The sequence below is a fragment of the Tursiops truncatus genome, chromosome 3, assembly GCF_011762595.2.
Source record: "Tursiops truncatus isolate mTurTru1 chromosome 3, mTurTru1.mat.Y, whole genome shotgun sequence".
NCBI lineage: Eukaryota > Metazoa > Chordata > Mammalia > Artiodactyla > Delphinidae > Tursiops > Tursiops truncatus.
Genome location: NC_047036.1, coordinates 153,464,202 through 153,484,574, shown reverse-complemented (window position 1 = coordinate 153,484,574; position 20,373 = coordinate 153,464,202). Strand labels below are relative to the sequence as shown.

Genomic DNA, 20,373 nt, shown 5'->3' with positions numbered 1-20,373 from the left:
AAAAGTACAAATTTGAGTTTCACCTCTGTATGCTTCATTCAGGCTCTGGGCAACCCCCTCCAACAGCTATTCAGTGGATTCTCATTCCAAAGTCCCAAATCTCCTGCATTTTGTTCCATTCTGTTAAAATAGTGCTCATTTTCATCCTAGAAGCACATAGGTCACGGGTGTGGCTACCAACAAACAGGGCTGCCCCCACGAGACACTGCCGAGTTTGTTTTGAGGAGCCCTCAAAAGCATACGAAAAGAATGAGAATAACAAAACTCCACACGCACAAGACAAAAAAATTGTACTGTATTTATTGTCTTAAAATTGCATAGTACTTTGATTGTGCATGCTTTTAAATAGAGGGCAAGTTAGCCCTCTTGAAACTACTCTCTTGCATGGGATTTTTCAGGCTGTTTTACTATGGGCAGGAGCAGGGACCAAAATACTGCCTGATCTTAAAAAGAACCATGATCAGAGAGAAGTTGTCGGAGAGATTTAGATGAGAAGACACTGATGAAGGGAGTTGAGATTTGACAGGACTTATAAGAGGCATAGGAAGATGGTGGGAGGGGGCTTCCCTGAAGTCAGGGGACAGGACTCAGGAGCAGCCAAGAGAGGATGGGAAAGGAGAAAGGAGTCCAGAGGGGCAATGCCTGGTGCTCAAATCTGAGATGAATGCTCCCTGCCAGGACACTGGGTGCACTGGGTAGCCTGAGGGTATGGTCTGGGCGTTACCTTGGCTACAGAAAGCCACATACTAGAAAAATAACTTAAAAGCTATACAATTGTCATTATAAATATTTTGTCTTTAAAACTAACTAGTGTTGGTTAAAAAAGGTTCACAGTTACTCTGAAGAGAGCTGTATCTCTATTGCACGGTGTTGGAAAAGTCCACTCAGATCCCATGTGTAAACAATGATTCCCTTCTCCTCTGGCAACTTCAGGACACAGAGAAACACTATCTGCTGTAAGCAAAGCACTTGGGTACAAGGCACGTCAAAGCTGTCAAGCTCTACTGGAATCTACTCAGAACACGCAGAATGCCAGCTTTTCTTCCCACTTGATGTCACTGGGAAAGGTCTTAAATCAGATTAAAGGTGGTGATGGTCTTCTCACACTCTTGTTCTCATTCCACGGTTACAGACTTGGCCAGATTTCTGGGGAAGTCAACCTAAAATGACAGAAAGTAGCTGCTCAGGACCCCACAAGTCTCAGCAACACACTGTGTTTATAAAGCCTACTCTCAGAGTACTTGACGACAAGGAGACAGGTGTTCCTGGGCACCTCCAACCATAAGCTCCTTGAGACCTGCATCTTGGAAGCAGTTCCTTATTCCAGAAACTTCACTGAACTGTACAATGTTTAGTTTATGCAATAAATATTTATGGGGCACCTGTGTCACGCAGTGTTAACACTATTAAAAGGATATGATTCATGCTATTAAAAACAGCTAGCTCAATTTGTACTGTTAAAAATTCACTTTTCTTGGAAGTAGATGCACTAAATTATTGGTTAAGGGTGGGGACTGGGAAGGAAATGTGACTGAGGATGGTTGATAAAGTAGCCTTCAACTTTATCTACAGGGTCTTATTTCATTTACAATAACATTAAAAAAGAGAAGAAACAAAAATGACAAAATGTTGGCAAATGTCAATGCTGGATGGTATATATACCATCAGATGTTTGTTATATTGTTTTTGGTATTGATATATATTTTTTAAAGCTTCTCAAAATTGTAGTAAAACTATTTCTTTGCACACATACTTTCTGGTGAGATCATAAACTGGTTCTTTTCTGGAACAGAAATCGACAATATAGGAGTTCCAAAATGTTGAATGATTTGCTAGACTGAGGATAAATCTTCTAATGTGGGAGGAAGATGTATATACAAAGATAATTCACTGCAATTGTTATTTATGCAGATATTCCAAAAAATTAGAAACAGTTTAAATAATAGAAGACCGGTTAAGTAATTGTTAAAATCTGTGTTGTAAGACTGCAGTGGAATATTGTGCAATGATCAAGTGTTGCTTACAAGTTCAAGATGTGAGAAAATATTTGTAATATGTTAAAAAGGAAGTTATAAAAGTTCATCCTTGATATTATCTCAAAAAAATCTTTAAAAATGCACAGGCACAAGGAAAAGACTGGAATAAAATATTAAATTTGCTAATTAACATTGCCTCTGGGTGAGAAGCTTATGGTTTAATATGGCCTTCATACATCTTGCAGTTCCCATCTTGTTTTCAGGGGGTATAAGTTACTTTAAAAACAGTTATTTTAAATGTAAATATTTCTCTTATGAATTTTTATGCCAAATAAGTATTTAAGAACCAAATGGAACTCTGGGTTATGTCTCTCCCCTTTGCTGGGTGATGTGCAATTTTTAGACGTACGTCATATCCTCGGAGTACAGCCAGGTGGAAGGAGAGGAGCTGTAGTGGAATCACACTCAGGATGCCCTGGAGGCAGTCCACGGTGTGGGGCAGCTCGATTGTTTTATATGCAAACTTGGAACTTTCAGTGTCGTCCTTGGAGCACAGTATGATTGGGCGACCCTAAGACAGAGAAATGTGATCACAAGATGCAGATCATCTCTGAAAGAAGCAATCCCTCACACACAGCAGAGTTTCTGAGATAAACATATTGCAATCATAACAGTGATCTTTTGCTTTTGCTGGAGTTATGGATGAGGTGATGTATCCGATTTGTGTAAAGGACAAAGAGTTTGGAGGCTTTTTTGGTGAGGTTCGTATTCTTCCCTGGTAGGGGGTCACCTCCTGCTGCGTTCATGCAGCACCCATTTGTGAGTGGCTCCAATGTGCTTTGCAAAGAGCAGGAGCTCTTACCCCTTACTCCAGGGGCTCATAGTCAAGTGGTAAGAAAACAAAAATGTAAATAAGCAAACCGATAAATAACAATGAATTTCAGATAAAAGCCACCTGGGCGGTAAAACCCCGTAACATGCTTGGGAGACAGTGGTGAGGTCCGAGGAACTCTCTAAAAAGGAGACATTTGTATTGAGACCTGAATGATGAGAGGCCAACTCCCCGAAGAAGTGTGGGAAGAATGTTCGGGGCAGAGAGAGCAGCCTGTGTTCTACAAGTTCTAGCGAATTATTGAAACTGAGGGGGTGGTGGGAACTCCTGAATTTGGATCCAGTTGGTCAGAAGTGTGGGTGGCCTAGGAAACCCAAAGATTGTAGCTAGTGGCTGAAGTGAGGGCGGTCTTGTGGAGGACAGTGCCCTTCACCTGTGAAATCTGACTAACTCTGGGTGGCCAATATCAGAACTATCCCCAGGGCTCTCCACCAGACCTCCTCTGGTCTCCATGCCTGGGATCCAGGACCCCTCTGGGCAATCTGGATCACTGGACCTCACCTAAGAGCTTCTGTGGGCATGGCCGCAGGCTGGCCAGTCCCTTTCTGAATGTGCACCACACATGAGGGGCCCCAGGAGAGAGTGTGTGCTCACGCCTACTCCCCAGCAGGAACACCCATAGCTGGTGCCGGCAGACGGTGGGTGAGGCGGGCATGTGTGGAAGAGAACAGGAGGCATGTGTGGCAGAGAGCCCTCACCTGGCGGGCTGTGACCTGTTGCAGGGCATTCTGGCATTTGGCAAAGCAAGGATCCTTCATGATGACCATGATGACGGGCATCTGCTTGTCAATCAGCGCCAGGGGTCCGTGCTTCAGCTCCCCAGCTAGGATGCCTTCTGAGTGCATGTAGGTTATCTCTTTAATTTTCTGGGGAAACACGAGGTGGGATCATTGTCACACTGGGAAGACAGGGAGCAGATCAGCCAGAGGGGAGAAAGGGGAGGCGGGAAGGAATGATTCCAGGAAGCAGGGAGCTGAGGGCCAAGAGGCAGATGGACACATGGAGCGGTCAACAGCACTGAGGGCAGCCGAAAAGGCCAGGGCCAGGGGAGAGGGCTGGCTGCTGTCCAGAGCATGCACAAAGCCCAGCACACAGCCTGTGAACCCAGACAAGCTCTGGGACACAGTCACCCGCCTTGGATGGACAAGTCAGTGTCAATCTAGCTTTCCCCCTTCCCCTCTGTAGCCAGCCACATGGCCTCCCTAACAGTTATAATTTGTAATGATGGCATTTTATTCTACACCTTCATTCAATTATCTGATTAATCACTCCCCCAATTCTAGATCATTAATAACTTCCAAAGGGTTGCTCCAACTTAACTATCAAGCAAAATCACACACACACTGGGGTGTTAATGGAGTTTTCCCCCTATGTTTAGAGAGACACATTTTTTTTCAGTTACCATTAAACCCATGTCATTGAACTGGTGAGAGTGTTGAAGAAAACATTTCTCAACTCCCTAGAACTATTTATTTGGGTCAGGGAAACATTGTCAGGAGTGTGGCTCCATCCTGGATGCCGCAGACGGCTGAAGTGCTGGTACCCAAGTCACCACAGAGGGGCCACTGACTTGTGGCAGCAGCAGCGTAAAAGCTTCTTTCTTTCCCCCAAGACTAACTTGGAGACACGGCTGAATACTCATCTTTCACCAGCACACTCAGGAGCTGCAGCTGAGCACCCCACACCAGATGGCAGAGGCACGGGGCTGGGGCGCCAAAAGTGTGCCCCACCGAGGCATTGCCTCTATTACCCCTGAGAAGCAGTGTGCCTGGCCTCTCACTTCCTTTGACAGGGGTCAGAATATCCACTGGAAGGATATGGGAGTTGAATCTCACTGCAGTCAGGCAATTCATGGCTTGTACCCCACACCCACTCCCCACTTCCTGTAATACTGTGAATGTTTCCCACAACTGGCATCGTTCTTCCAAATGGGGGTGGTGGTGGGGAGCAGCCACTTGTTCCCACGGGGAGAGAAGGGCAGCCAAGCTGAGTTATAGATGATACCCATGTGTGGGTACCAAATGCTGCCTCACCCTCCCCTCCCCTAGCACAATGCCCTGCCCTCCTTCCTGCTGGTTTCTCGGGGTGTCTCCTGTGACAGTCTCCCATTTACCTTGCTTGTTGATCCATAAACAGCAGGTGGATAGTGAGTAAAGGGCAAGCACTAGGCTCGGGTCCCTGGACATCACTTCCCACCCTCTCAGTAGCCCTGTGGTCCTGGCATCTTACCCCTACTCCAACGGCTTTCTCTCAAGCCGGTATGGATCTTTATAGCTGCAGTGGGCAAAACAGCCAATCACTGATATAAAAAATACAGGAATTTCAATGCTCATTCCTGAAGGATCCCAGCTCCCCTTGGAAGTTTGAGGAGTAAGAGGGACACTCTACAGAGACCCAACCCTGCAACTCTGGTCTGCCCAAATCCTCCCATGCAGACTGCTTGTGGCAGTGGAAAAAAGCAAAGTCCAAATGGACCTGATTTCGAATCTTAGGCTGATCACTTCCACTATGTAATTTTGAGCAAGATGAATTTTTTGGAGGCTCAGTTTGCTCCTGGGTAAAATGTAAACAATAACTGCCAGCCTCTCAGAAGATACTCATGAGGTAAGAATGAGCTATTCCAGATGGAGCCTGGTGCAGGTTGACACCTCAGGGGCTCTCATAAGGTTGCCCTGCCCCCTTTGTCTTCAGGAGATCAGGAGCCCTCATCTCCGTGTGGCCAGAGCTAGAATACCTGGTCAGTGAGCGAAACCCTCCCCTCCCCTAGCACAATGCCCTGCCCTCCTTCCTGCTGGTTTCTTGGGGTGTCTCCCATGCCTGCCATCATGCAGGGGCCAGTGGAGGTGGGGGTTGGTCAGAGGGGGCTCACCAAGGCTCCTTCCAGGCACGTGGCATAGTTATAGCCCCGCCCCATGACCAGGAGCGACCTCTGTGTGTAGAGCTCCAGGGCCAGGTCGTGGATCTTCTCATCCAGTGACAACACTTCCTTGATCAGCTCTAAGTGAAGCACATAGCAGAGGGGGAGAGCCAGTCACACCAATTATAAAACAAGATTCACAAAGAAAAGTCATGGTGTATAAGACAAGGTTTTAGAACTCACATCACTTACACACTTGCCTTCCTTGTATTAGTTTCAAAGGACTTTAAATGTAGATTATGGGAAATAGCTTGTGTTATCGGCCAGGATTTTATTGTGATGGTGATTCGTATTTGTGTTTATACTTTCCTGAGCACATAAGTAAGTAGGGAAGTGTTATTTCTAGCTCCATTTTACAGGCAAGGCAACAGAGGTTCAGAGAGGCTAAATCCCCAGCTGACCAGCCACACAGCTGACACTCCATACTAATGCCCCTCATCTGGGCCACATGCCATGTCTGGAAACAAAGCCAGTGTAGGTTGGACCAGCACTTCTCAAATTTTTTGGTCTCAGGACTCCCTTACGCTCTTAACATTTACTGTGAATTTCTAAAAACCTTTATTTTTGTGGGTTATAGCTATCAATATTTACCAGAATAGAAGCTGAGAAAATTAAAGATACTTATTCATTCATTTAAAAATAATAATAAACCCATGAAATGAAAAAAATCAGTGAGAAGAGTGGCACTATTTTACATTTTTGCAAATCTTTAATGCCTGACTTTTTCATAAAAGACAGATTCTCCTATCTGCTTCCCCATTCAATCTGTTGTGATATGTTTTTTGGTTGAAGTACAGGAAGAAAATCTGGCCTCACAGAGATTTGTAGTTGGAGAAAGAAGGCATATTTAAACAACTTTTTCAAACATTCAAATAATTGTGAATGTTCTTTGATAGTACACCAAATAATTGTGAATGTTCTTTGATAGTACACCAAACTTAAGAAGTGACAATTTCTTAAAAGGATAGGTGCAAATGTGGAATCTGAGATCATATCAACAAACTTTTCCTACCTTGTTACATTAAAATGTAGTTGTCTATCTTGCACTTTACCTAAATGGGTCTTTTACATGTGCATAATTTTATAACACTGCATTGGCCATTTGCAAAATATTGGTTCACTGAGTTACCCAAATCTTCTAAAAATGGACACATTTCATTATAAAATATTTTTTTAAAAAGTCATATTTGTTAAAATCACTGTGATCTCATCAGAGATGTTTCTGAGTATTGGGAGGAGGTCAAACTCGAGCTGACAGCTACAAGTATTCCAGATCATGTTTCGGTTGAAAGCTCGAAGGTTATCATTAGCAACAAAAACTGTTATCAGGGGCTTCCCTGGTGGCGCAGTGGTTGAGAGTCCGCCTGCCGATGCAGGGGACACAGGTTTGTGCCCCGGTCTGGGAAGATCCCACATGCCGCGGAGCAGCTGGGCCTGTGAACCATGGCCGCTGAGCCTGCGCGTCCGGAGCCTGTGCTCCGCAACGAATAAAAAAACAAAAAAAACCCCCAAAAAACTGTTATCAGTTGTTTTTCTCAAAGTGTCAGGATAACTTGGTTCACTTTTGAGAAAATGTCTGCCAAGTACCAACTCAGCTTGTTAATCAATCATAGGGCGTTTTTCTCTGGAACAACCTCAGGGTGCTGCATACCTTCCATTTGTCACATAGAATATTAAAAAGTGTTGCAGTTTAATAAGACTAATGCATTTTACCATATCATCAAAGACATTCCTAAGTGAAGCTATGTGCATTTCTGTCATGGGAATAGTGTGATGCCTCTGCCTTGAAATGTGCTAAAGTGCCAGCGGCGGCCATCATTGCCTTTGCAGATGTTCACACAGAGAGAAAGGCAAAAGCATCTTATTCACTATAAATAACATATTACTAAGAAAATAGTTTTGACTGAAAGGGACCCCAGGACCTTTGGGTTTACATCTTGGTAACTGCCTAGCAGAACAGAGTCCTGTTTTTGCAGGATTATTATCTGGCTTAAAGTTAAGAAAGTTTTTCTTGTCAATAAATTTTCAGCATGTTGTCTTGGTCAGATTCAGACCCCTAGAGCTTGTATGGTTACATGGTGGCTTTCCCTCACTGCCTTCTCTGAGGTTTGCCCTTGGTTCCAGAATAAAGTCTGGTGAGACTGTGAAGGAGCAGTTTGGGCCAGGAAGAGGTGTGAGGCCATTCACTCCTTCTTATGTATTTCCTGAGCAACTACTGAATGTCTGCCCTAGCTGGACACCTGGCATCCAGCAGTGACTCTGACAGACACAGTTGTGTGCTCACTGAGCAGACACGGTTGGGGAAGACAAGCCAATTTCACAGGAGGACACGTAATTTCAGATCATGGTATGTGCTATAAAGAAAAGAAATGGGCTAATGTTTTTTAGAGAGATGGGCAGGGGATTAGTGCCCCTATTAGGGTGGCCAGGGAGGGTCCCGGAGGTGACATTTGAGCTGAGACTTGGGTAATGGGAGGCGTCAGTCATATGAAGAGCTGGAGGAAGAGGGTTTTGGTAGAGGAAAGAGCCAGTGCAAAAGCCCTGTGGTGGAAAGAGCTTGGCATTGCTGAGGATCAGAAGGTCAGTGAGGCAGCTCAGGGAGGGGGAGGGAGCTCGATGAGGTCAGAGGCACAGGGGCCCAGAGTGCAGGGCTCCGTGGCCTGGTGACAAGTGCGGACTTTAATCTTGGCCCAGTGGGGGCTGCTTCAGGGATTCAGTGGTAAGTAAAAGTTTTGAGGAGAAGGGAATGATTAACAGCATTGTTTATGGGAGAGAGTCAAGTAAGAGAGCAGCCAGGAACAGTCCACAGGATTTGATAATGAGCAGTTTAGCTCTGGAACATACCAGGTAAAGATCTCAGGCCATGGATGATCTCTCGCCTTCTGTTTTGTAGTGAAATGCGGTCTTCGGACATCATCAAACCAAACATCACCAGGGAGATGAACTGACTGGTGTAAGCCTGAGGACAAAACAGTGGTGCTAGCAGAGCCGGGGTGATGTACATGTGGTGACCACTCAAGACGAGACAGATTCCTGGGCTCCCCTCTTGGCCCCCTGTCCACCCACCCAGCAGAGGCCCTCCTGCGGGTGCCCACATGGCTCCTTCTACCTTGGTGCTGGCCACGCCGATCTCCGGTCCTGCATTGATGTGGACTCCGCAGTCAGTCTCTCGGGAGATGGAGCTGCCCACAGTGTTGGTGACACCCACGGTCAGGGCCCGGCGGTCCTTACAGTAGCGCAGTGCCAGGAGGGTGTCTGCGGTCTCACCTGCCACACAGGTCCTTCTTTTCAGCTCACAGGTATGTGGGCTCTGCCAGCCTTAACCCCCAGCCCCCAACTCATTTACTTCTGGCCCTTAGGCAGAAATTGATGTCCAGACACAGTTGGTGTGTGCTCAGAAAGGAAAATGCATGCTCAACAATTTTTCTGGTTGATTCTTTTTTTTTTTTTTAATGTAAGATGCTCTTTATTCAAGGGCTATGAATACCAAAAACACAGTTAGCACTTAGATCTTGAAAAAGGAGAGTTCTTTAGGTTTAAAAGTAAATAGGAAAATAAAACATTCATAGGGATTTGAATTTGAAGGTTGAAATTAATTTATCACTTCTCATTTTACCACTCAGCATGAAGTGCATGTTCTAGGGGATGTTAAGACCTTTCTCATGAAAGTTGGTAAACTGTTCAACTGGATGGGGCCTCCATGTGGGGACCCTGACAGCACAGACATATGGGAGTCACTCGATCACTTGGGTGTTTAGTAATGCAATTAATGTGGTTCATTGTGATCATTTATGTAACTAGAAGATGAAAGCTGATTAGTAAGTGGAACTAATTTGGAAGGAATTTATTAAAAGTTTGTTCATGATTAAGTGTTGAATAGAACATTTAAGTTCTACAATTGATGTTTTCATGAAAAATATGTGAGATTATTTTTTCTAAAAATGGTTCAAGATTCTCTTGTCCCAGCTCTTCTCTAATCTAATTTCTCTTGAATATTAAGACAGAGTGGTTTATAAATACTTCTCCACTTTCTCACTTCCCATTTCCTATTCAACACACTACAGCCTGGCCTTGTGCCCTGGTTGATTCTCAGATTCACGATTTTGCTACTATTTATGTGGCGAGTGCTTGCTCATCCACTGTCTCACTGAACTCTCATGACAACTCTGTAGGGGGCATCATCCCCATTTTCCCTTGAGGATGAGGTACTCAGAGATGGAGCAAATCAATGCCTCACTCACTCAAGGCCAAGTAGCTGTGGGTGATAGTGTGGGCCTGGCTCCCAGTGCCCTTTCTCGGACTCTAAACTGCCTTATTCAGAATGGGCTGAGATTTAAGTTAAAAAGCAAGAATGCCCCTAAATGGTGTTTCTCAAACAGATCTTGTTTTAAAGGAAAACATTTCTTGTCCTAGTGTGTACTCAAATTATTTTTATAAAAAAGCTTAAATAGGTTCATGCACAAACCAGCACAAACTTCCTATGTTTGTAAGTCCTAAAGAACTCAAGCTAAATTAAATATGATCCAGAACATAAAACCAAACATTCAATGTTCACAGAGCCACCACTCTTGGCTGTGCTGTCCTAACTTCTCTGCAGTGCAGGCTGGTGCTACTATGGCCCAATTCTCCTCTCCTGTTTCTGCTCAGACTTGCGTCTAGTGAACTGGGGTGCTACAAGGCCTTCCCTTAGCGCCTATGGGAGCAAGGGAGCTCTATCTTCATGGGGTGCTCTATCTTCATCGGCAACATCCCCATTTTTGATACAGTTAAAAAAATTTAATGTAAAGGGGTGAACAAAGTGAAACTTTAAACCCCTTCTATGAAGTCACTCAGGAGGTGCCACTGCATTATTTTCACATTAAAACCACTTCTGTTCTTTGGTTAGTGGCTTCCACCAATTCATGAAACATTTTTAGGCTCTGATGGGATTGTAAACCCAAAGGTAACAGTGGCAACTGAAGTCAGAGGGCAGCACCTGGGTACGAGGTGGTCAGCTAGATGGTGGCTGTGTCTGTGTTAGTTTTTCTTAGCTTGTTACTGAAATGGAAATGGTATTGAAACTTCATAATGAAAGCAGTATAAAAAGATATTAGGGTATTGCTGTTAATGCTTCAATTGCGATAATGACATTGGTGTTATATTTTTTCTTTTATCATTTAGAGATACGTTCTGCAATATTTATGGATGAAATAACATGATGTCTGAGACTGACTTTAAAATAACACAGTGAAGGGGAGGGGTTAAAGTAGATATGATGACACAAGATGGGTGAGTTATTCCATAACATAACTGCTGAGCCTAGGTGCTTCTTTATGCAAGTCTCTCTTTTATAAAAGTTTGGGATTTTCCATAATTCAGTATATAAAAATCCTCCTAGAGCTCATGGGGACTCCAAGCATATGGCCATGGATCATCTCCCTGACCCTCCGTCCTGCCTTGAGCTGGAGCAAACACCCAAGCCTAGTGTTAGAATGCCACCCAGGCAGAGTTTCCTGAGCTGAGGGCAGCCTGGGCTCTCTACACCTGAGTAGTGTCTCTCCATGCCTCGCACTGTTGGGTTGCGTGAGCACTGTATGGTGCCCACACAGTTCTTGAGGTGACTCTCAACTAGCAGAATTAAACTTTCCTCTAATTTAAACCCAGCACACATTTCTGAGTATCTCGGTGAGTGGTCCCTTAAGTCCTGGACTTGGAACAGCAGGAGGAGGGAGAACCTGGCTGCATGGCCCTCCCCATAAAATGGGACAGTAGCTGATGGCTCTGAGGGTTGAATGACCCTGGGCATGAGAGAGTGTGGCACATGGTCTATGTGCAGAGAACTTCATGGGATGAAGGAGGGAGGGAGCTGCATGGTGTGTCACTGAGAGGACAGAGCCCTGAGATGAACTAGTGAAAACCTGTAACCCTTACCTGACTGGCTTATGAAAAAGCAAACGTCATCCCTGAACACAGGTGTGTTCCTGTCCAGAAAATCACTAGCAAGTTCAACCATCACCGGGAGCTCGGTCAGTTCCTCCAAAACTTGCCGCGTCTGAAGCCAACAAGAATGGGGACTAAAGTCAGTCATGAACAGTACAGGGACAAAGGTGGCTGGGCTTCTAAGACAGTTGATGAAATGGAACCTCTGCGTCCAGGTGAGCAGGGAACTTCAGGCATTCACAGGCCAAACTGCTGGAGAAATGGCTCCATGCCAGTTCTCGTACTGGCTCATGGCACCAAATTTGGATGGCCAAATGCATGACAGCATTTAAGACTCATCTTGTCCTAGCCAACACTGCCTCCCAGGCACTATCAAGGGCCCAGCATGTTGCACTTACGGCCACAGCAGCATGGTAGCTAGTTCCACAGCCAATCACAATGAGCCGGCGACATCGTCTGATCTCCTTCAAGTGGTCCTTCAAGCCGCCCAGAAGCACTGCAGGACACATGCAGTGTGTTAATGCTGACATGACACAGGGATTGTGCATTGGCCCAGGGCTCGGACGAGGGATTACCTGTGTTGGTCTCAAAATTCACCCGACCTCTCATGGTATTGAAAACTGATTCTGGCTGTTCAAATATCTCCTTCTGCATAAATGCACTGAAGTTACCTGGTCAAACAAACATCAACAGGATGTCAATTTTAATGTTGTTACACTTTCACTGCTTAGCTTTTAATCAAGAAGAACAGTTGTTATGCAGTTAGTCACAGTGACACATGTAAAGGCTACTGCAGATTACAAAAGGTGTCTCCAGGTATTGTCCCACCTGATACTCATGGTGACAAGCCAGATAAGGTATGATTATTATCTTCAATGTGCGTATCAGACCCTGCAACTTGAGGGAGGGAGGGATGTAAGTAACAAATGCATGGCTGGCCTTCCTGGGCCACGCTCCTCTTAACAAGGCCAGAGGAAAGTAAAATGTTTTACTTCCTAACACCCACCTACTTAGGGAAGTACAAATTAAGCGAGCCTAAGGAAATAGGCAATTTTTTTAAACCAAATTCCCTCCTATACACTGTATTAAAACAAAAAACCAAAAATCTTTTCAGCCACATATTTCTAGGGCTCTGATGTGAATGAAACCGGATGACATCTAAGACCCCCGACGGGTGCTGTGCCTGATGCCTGTCGACAGGTGTCCACAGACAAGGCGGGAGTGTCCTCTGGGATACACACACACATGATGCCAAGCATCACAGTGTCCCTGTCTGCTGCCCTCGGCAGAGAACTTGTAGAAAGAGTGCCACGAAGCAAACAGAGCAAGTGAAGAGGGGTCGGGCCATTGCAGATATGGATCAGGGAAGGCCTCTCTGAGGGGGTGACGTTTCAGGAGAGATGATCAAAAGGAGCTGGTCCTGTGCGAAACTGAGTGAGTGCGATGACCCCCAGGGGAGTAAGCACTCCGCCTGTCTGAGTAACAGTGAGGCAGCCAGGGCGGGCAGGGAGGGGCACAGTGGAGAAGGGTTGTGCAAGGTGGGGCCAGGCTGTGTGTGGATGGCTGTGGGCTGTGGCAGGGAGTGTGGGTTTTATGCTGAGAACAGTGGGAAGCCATTGGAGGGCTTTACACAGCATGATAAGAGGGTATGATTCACGTTCTTAAACGTTTACCCAGGCTGCCCTGTGGAGAGGAGGGTGTAGGGAGACAAGTGTGGGTGCAGGAAGATAGACTCCCCTCACAAGGAGAAAGTAGTCCACAGTCCCCCGTTACTGCAGGCCTCTCATCCAGAGAAGAAATGATGCCTGGGGTGTAGGAATGTGTCCCAGAGAATCTGTAAAGGGAGGTAGTTGATGGACTGGGGTCAGTTCAAGCAGGGAGACCTGGTGCCGGGGCATGGTCAGAAGCCCCTTTGGAGTAGCCAGGCCAGGTGCCCCACATCCCCTGAGATGTATGAACCACAGACCACCTGCAGCCCCACTCCGGTGCTCACAGCAGGCAGGAAGGCTGTAGTGCCCACCCATGACAGGGCAGAGAGTCTCAGGAGCTCCCCCACAGAGCACCTGCCCCATGAGGCTGCTGCACAGGGACCCTCAGAGGACACCTGCCTTTCATGATTTGCTGCAATTCCATCTGCAAGGTCTGTATGGCTCGAGATGGGTCATCACTAGCCGAACGCTTGACCCGGTGAATAGAGAGTTTCCCATCAGCCACTGCAGCAATGTCATCATCCTCAAGGAAGATGACCCGGTTGGTGTGTTCTATGATAGCGCTGGAGCAAGGAAAATATGGGTGTCAGAGATGGGGCCTGTCCTTGACAGTTACAAGATGTGGGTCCATATCAGTAACACTGAATAGCATTTTAGGATATGGCATATAAACATTGATTCATCCCTCCCGCCCCTCCCCTCCACCCAGAATTATTTTGAAGCCAGTCCAGACATCAAATCATGTGTAAACATTTTAGCTTATAGCTCTAAAAGACAAGGATTATTTTCACCCTACTACAATACCATTATCACATCTAAGAGCAATAGTTTTTCCTTCATATCATCAAGTATCCAGTATGTTCAATTTTCCCCAGTAATCTCATAGATGTCCTTTTATAATTGCTTTCCTCGAATCAGGATCCAAACAATGTCACCTTTGGAGAATGCTCAGGAACCAACACATTCTGAATAATAAAGGGAAAGAATGAAACATTTATCTTGCCTTTCCAAATGACCTTTCAGAATAACCACAGTTTATGAAGGCAAGTTTCTCTTTATAGGAGAAATATAGCTAATAAAGAAGGAATGATAGAATTATAATAATCAACTTACGAATTCCTAATCATTAATAGCCCTAATCAAGGTCCATCAGTGGCTACTGAAATGAAGAAATGAAAAGCTAAGAGCAGCTTTATAATGGATGGATAAGGCTTCTGATCTTTGAACCCCCTGATCAATTTTAACAGTACTACAAAAAGACAATGAGACATAGTGCCTCCTGATGGAAGGACACACTACCTATTAAATAGTCTTGCCAAAAAAAAAAAAAAGCAAACCTGAAGATCAAGCTTCTAGACACCTATAAACTTCTGTTTGCAGGAAATACGGTGAACAGAAGAACATGGAGGAGGCACTCAACAAAATCCATATAGTGGGAAACTCATTAGGACAGATGACTCCTTTTCTTACACACACACACACACACACACACACACACACACACACAGACAGCAAGAAAAAGCGGGGGGACTTAAAAGCAAACTATAAGATCTATTCACTAATGAAATGTGCAGTCATTGTGTTTATTTTTATAGTAACTTTCTCTGTGTGGAAAAAAGAATTTTTCCCTTGAGATGGAAACAGAAAGTTTCTTTTAAAAATAAAATTGTTAGAAAAGTTGGTAAATGAAAAAGAAAGTTAGGTAATCAATAGTACAGGTGGTACATAGATATGGTAAAAACCATGAAGGTGGTACCTGAAGGACCATGGGAGAAAAAAACCCTCATTCTACCAAGTGCTACACCGACATGTGCCCTGTGCAGAAAAAGGAGCATTTAAAACTCCTGATGCAGAGTTAAAAAGAGAAATAATCAAGTTCTATGGTTCTAAGAGAGGTGTCTCCAGATCCTAGGGAAGAAAGACAAAGAAGGATGGAAAGCCACTGCACTGGAAAAAATATTTTAAACAATATACATTCTTTGAATAAAAAGCAGAAAACACAGGCAACAAGAGGAAGAAGTAAAAACGGCCCGATTCAATCTCCAGTAGATAAATGCTACTTACAAGTATTGTCCTTCAGACAGTGCTTAATACGTGTGTTTGTATTCACCTGTGTGTGTACATCTGCATGTTTAAATATAATTACTGTTTTAATTTACAGAATGGATGGCAGTCATCAAAATTACTGGCCCAGGAATTAGACCTGAGGTGGAATCCTCATCCCTGTCTCTTACCAGCCTGTGCCCTCGGGCAACACAGACATGACCCCTCTGAGCCCATCTCGGGTTCCTCTGCTTTAAACTGGGAGATGACCCCTGTGCCTTCACTAGAGGTTTGTTGTGATTATTAAATGGGATAGTCTTGGTGAAGCCCTCAGCACAGTGCCCAGCCATAAGTGCACAGCAATGCTGGCCACTGTTGTCACGAGAGCTCTATGTGCCTTCGTACCTGAAACGGTCACCTTGGTCACTCTTATTTTTCAATATATGCTTTTTCATCTACACACAATACATTATAGAATCACTTTATTAAGTTCCAAAAACCTAAACAAACAAAATAATGTCAAGAATTTTAATTATAGCATCGAATTTACAGATTAAGAAGTCAATATCTTTAAAAATAATTTTTAATTATTAAATTAACTTTAAACCAATTAACGTTTTCAGAATAATATTAAGGCTTCCTACCAAGGAATGTGGAATCTCTCCCTTTATTCAAATCTCTTCTTATTTCTCATGGTAAATTTCTGTAGTCTTCCCCAAACAGGTTCTTGGACTATTTTTATTTAAATTTATTTTAAGGGATTAAAACTTTTTTTTCAGCTCTGGTAAATAGATTACTTTTTTAGTTCAACAAAAGTTTGCTGAGAGCCTACTGTGCCAGTCACTTGTGGAGACATGAGGGGGAACAGGGTAGATATGGTCCCCTACCACCCACCTCACTGAGCTGACAGCAAAGTGACAACTGCTGGAATGTCGAATTTCTATACCTTTATACTCTGACCAGCCACAAGTATAACTTCTAACAGCCTTTCAAGTGGATTTTTTTTTTTTTTTTTTTGGCGGTACGCGGGCCTCTCACTGTTGTGGCCTCTCCCGTTGCGGAGCACAGGCTCCAGACGCGCAGGCTCAGCGGCCATGGCTCATGGGCCCAGCCGCTCCGAGCATGTGGGGTCTTCCCGGACCGGGGCACGAACCCGTGCCCCCTGCATCGGCAGGCGGACTCTCAACCAAAGAATGCTTAGCTTATTTTTTTTTTTTTTTTTTTGCAGTACGCGGGCCTCTCACTGCTGCGGTCTCTCCCATTGCGGAGCACAGGCTCCAGACGCGCAGGCTCAGCATCCATGGCCCACGGGCCTAGCCGCTCCACGGCATGTGGGATCTTCCCGGACCGGGGCACGAACCTGTGTCCTCTGCATCTGCAGGCGGACTCTCAACCACAGCGCCACCAGGGAAGCCCTGGATTTTCAAAGTATATAATTGTATTGCCTACAAATAATTCTTTAATCTCCTTTCAAGCATTTGTCTTTTTTTTTTTTGAGAAACATCTACCATACTTCATTGAATATAAGGTAACATTGATTTTTTTTTTTTACATAACAATTTTTCAATTTAATCAAATCTCATTTTTATAAGTAACTACTTCACAACAAGTTAACATGCTAAGGCAACATCAATAGATGAAAAAAGGTAGTCCCTGGCCCCAAGGAATGTTGCCCAGGAGAAGACAGAGATATGTAAAAAATACAATACAGTGTAGCGAGTGCAACAATCAGGCATGCAGAAGTGCAAGGGTAGCAAAAAGAAGCATGTGATCACAACACTAAAAAGAAGTCTGCACAAAAGACATAATATGTAAACTGAGTTTTGAAAAATGAAGTGGGTTTCCCAGATGCCCCATAGGGAGAAAGGAATTCTTGGAGGAGGGAAAAGCATAATTCAATTCATATAATCCTAGAAGTGAAGTAGTCTATGGCAGGAGAAATGATTGGACACAGGCGTCATGAATACTTGTATGTCTGCATTTTACCAAGTCCATTCTAAAGGAAACTTTGAGGATCAACTCGGGGGTGGGGGGCCACGGGGGGACAGAACTAGTCATTCTTGTAAGAAACACTGGAACCAGTTTCTACCAGCCCACCAAAAAAACTACTTCAAAGGCAACATGGTATCACAGAAAGGGCTTGTTTTTAGTTCATTAGGCCTCACTTAAAATTCTGATTCCACAATGCACTTGCTTTGGGATCTTGAACAACACTCATAACCTCTGCAAATTTCAGTATAGTAAGTTTATGTGGTTACCTTCATCTGTAATATCCCTGCATTGCAATCTTAATGGAAACTCAAGTTCAGGTCAAAGACAAGTTTCTCTGTGACTTCTCCTCTAAATTTTTTTTTTAACGTCTTTATTGGAGTATAATTGCTTTATAATGGTGTGTTAGTTTCTGCTTTAAACAAAGTGAATCAGTTATACATATACATATGTTCCCATATCTCTTCCTTCTTGCGTCTCCCTCCCTCCCACCCTCCCTATCTCACCCCTCTAGGTGGTCACAAACCACTGAGCTGATCTCCCTGTGCTATGCGGCTACTTCCCACTAGCTATCTATTTTACGTTTGGTAGTCCATGCCACTCTCTCACTTTGTCACAGCTCACCCTTCCCCCTCCCCATATCCTCAAGTCCATTCTCTAGTAGGTCTGTGTCTTTATTCCCATCTTACCCCTAGGTTCTTCATGACCTTTTTTTTTTTCTTAGATTCCATATATATGTGTTAGCATATGGTATTTGTTTTTCTCTTTCTGACTTACTTCACTCTGTATGACAGACTCTAGGTCCATCCACCTCACTACAAATAACTCAGTTTCGTTCCTTTTTATGGCTGAGTAATATTCCATTGTATATATGTGCCACATCTTCTTTATCCATTCATCTGTTGATGGACACTTAGGTTGCTTCCATGTCCTGGCTATTGTAAATAGAGCTGCAATGAACATTTTGGTACATAACTCTTTTTGAATTATGGTTTTCTCAGGGTATATGCCCAGTAGTGGGATTGCTGGGTCATATGGTAATTCTATTTATAGTTTTTTAAGGAACCTCCATACTGTTCTCCATAGTGGCTGTATCAATTTACATTCCCACCAACAGTGCAAGAGTGTTCCCTTTTCGTCACACCCTCTCCAGCATTTATTGCTTCTAGATTTTTTGATGATGGCCATTCTGACTGGTGTGAGATGATATCTCATTGTAGTTTTGATTTGCATTTCTCTAATGATTAATGATGTTGAGCATTCTTTCATGTGTTTGTTGGCAATCTGTATATCTTCTTTGGAGAAATGTCTGTTTAGGTCTTCTGCCCATTTTTGGATTGGGTTGTTTGTTTTTTTGTTATTGAGCTGCATGAGCTGCTTGTAAATTTTGGCGATTAATCCTTTGTCAGTTGCTTCATTTGCAAATATTTTCTCCCATTCTGAGGGTTGTCTTTTGGTCTTGTTTATGGTTTCCTTTGCTGTGAAAAAGCTTTTAAGTTTCATTAGGTCCCATTTGTTTATTTTTGTTTTTATTTCCATTTCTCTAGGAGGTGGGTCAAAAAGGATCTTGCTGTGATTTATGTCATAGAGTGGTAACATTGATCTTAAGATCATGATTATTTTATATACTTCTAAGAAGTATATAAAAACTGTAGCAAATTATAATTCCCAGATGCCACTTACAGATGCTAAAATCTATAGAATAATTGCATGTCCTAGAATCATTGAAATAATATTAGCTTCTCATTGAAATGGTGCCCTAAGGAACACAGTTTGGGAAATGCTGACCTTTCGTATCAGCATTAAGTACAATGCTGGCTGTGGGCTGAAACAGGCAGCCTGGGCTGTAGGTTCCTGTTACTTCACGTGTCCCAGGAGACCTCACCTGGTGTCCTCCCTGCTTCACAGCAAGGCCTTACCAGAGGCTGGTGGGAAAGAGGCATAATAAAGGTTTGGATAAAGGAGGTAGTAATGGTGGTGTTTATGGTGGTTTTCTATTTCAACTAGCAGGAAAGTGTTTTGGTCTTTTCTAAGTGTATGTGTGTGTATACATCTTTTGTACTAAAATGGGCATGAAGCCTACTTTCTCAAATTTCAGAATTACTGTTTGGTGTATTGATGAGAACATGGACTTTGGACCAAAACCCTCAATCTTGGCTCTGTCTTTTATGAATGGTCAGACTCTGGCAAAGGCAGGCAATGTTCAGGAAGGACCAAAGGTCTGGAGACACTTGCCCCATCTAAAGGGAGCAGACTTTGAATGGCCCCAAAGAGGGTTGGGGGAGCAGTCTGGTGTGCTCAGATCTGCTGGTTTTTTAGAAAAGCTAGAAATTCAGATTTTTATGGGAAATTTCCCAGTTTTAAAATGTTGGCAACGAATTCCTTTATTCTGTACAGGCCCAAAACATTGTGTAGATCAGTAGACCTTGCCTTTGGCCACCAGGGCTGCTGATGACAGCCAAGTAAAAAGTGCTCAGTGGGCAAGGATTCCCTCAGGAGGGCCACCGAGAGCTGAAATCTACCATCACCGCTTCGCCTTGCTGACCCTTGAGAAAACAGCTCAAACGGGGGAGTAAGTAAGAAATGGGGGTGTTTAGCCAGTCATTATTGATTACATCATCCTAGGAAAGACAGGAAACAAGGTGTAGCTACCTTGCATCAGAAGCAAAGAAGAATTCCACTGCTTTATCGCCTACAGCATGAAGGCAGGTCGAGCTGTCCAGCCTCTTCATCCTTGTTTTACAGATATTCTTCACATTCTCAATATTGCCTAGCAAATGAAGGAAAGGATCACAAATCCCATTAGACTATTTTCTTGGAACAACACGAAGAAGCCAATTTCCCCTTTGAATATGTGTGGGAGAAATGGGCAATTTTTAGCTTTGGCTGCATCAGCCAAATTGTGTAAAAGATCCCCAAATAGTAAGA

The 20,373-nt window shown here is 44.0% G+C and overlaps 1 protein-coding gene across 1 annotated transcript in view; it reads right to left on the bottom strand.

Moving 5' to 3' along the window:
* Nucleotides 1–273: 273 nt before the first annotated feature.
* Nucleotides 274–20,373, bottom strand: part of GFPT2 (glutamine-fructose-6-phosphate transaminase 2) — a 45,602-nt gene continuing 25,502 nt past the window's right edge. The window contains exons 9-19 of the mRNA XM_019937449.3: nucleotides 20,098–20,215; nucleotides 13,813–13,976; nucleotides 12,280–12,375; nucleotides 12,103–12,200; nucleotides 11,696–11,816; nucleotides 8,895–9,052; nucleotides 8,630–8,744; nucleotides 5,738–5,865; nucleotides 3,567–3,734; nucleotides 2,386–2,547; nucleotides 274–1,160 (exon numbers count right to left, since the gene is read on the bottom strand). Of these exons, the coding sequence (XP_019793008.1) occupies nucleotides 1,116–1,160; nucleotides 2,386–2,547; nucleotides 3,567–3,734; nucleotides 5,738–5,865; nucleotides 8,630–8,744; nucleotides 8,895–9,052; nucleotides 11,696–11,816; nucleotides 12,103–12,200; nucleotides 12,280–12,375; nucleotides 13,813–13,976; nucleotides 20,098–20,215 (1,373 nt within the window). The 3' untranslated portion in view covers nucleotides 274–1,115. The remainder of the gene's footprint in view (nucleotides 1,161–2,385; nucleotides 2,548–3,566; nucleotides 3,735–5,737; nucleotides 5,866–8,629; nucleotides 8,745–8,894; nucleotides 9,053–11,695; nucleotides 11,817–12,102; nucleotides 12,201–12,279; nucleotides 12,376–13,812; nucleotides 13,977–20,097; nucleotides 20,216–20,373) is intronic.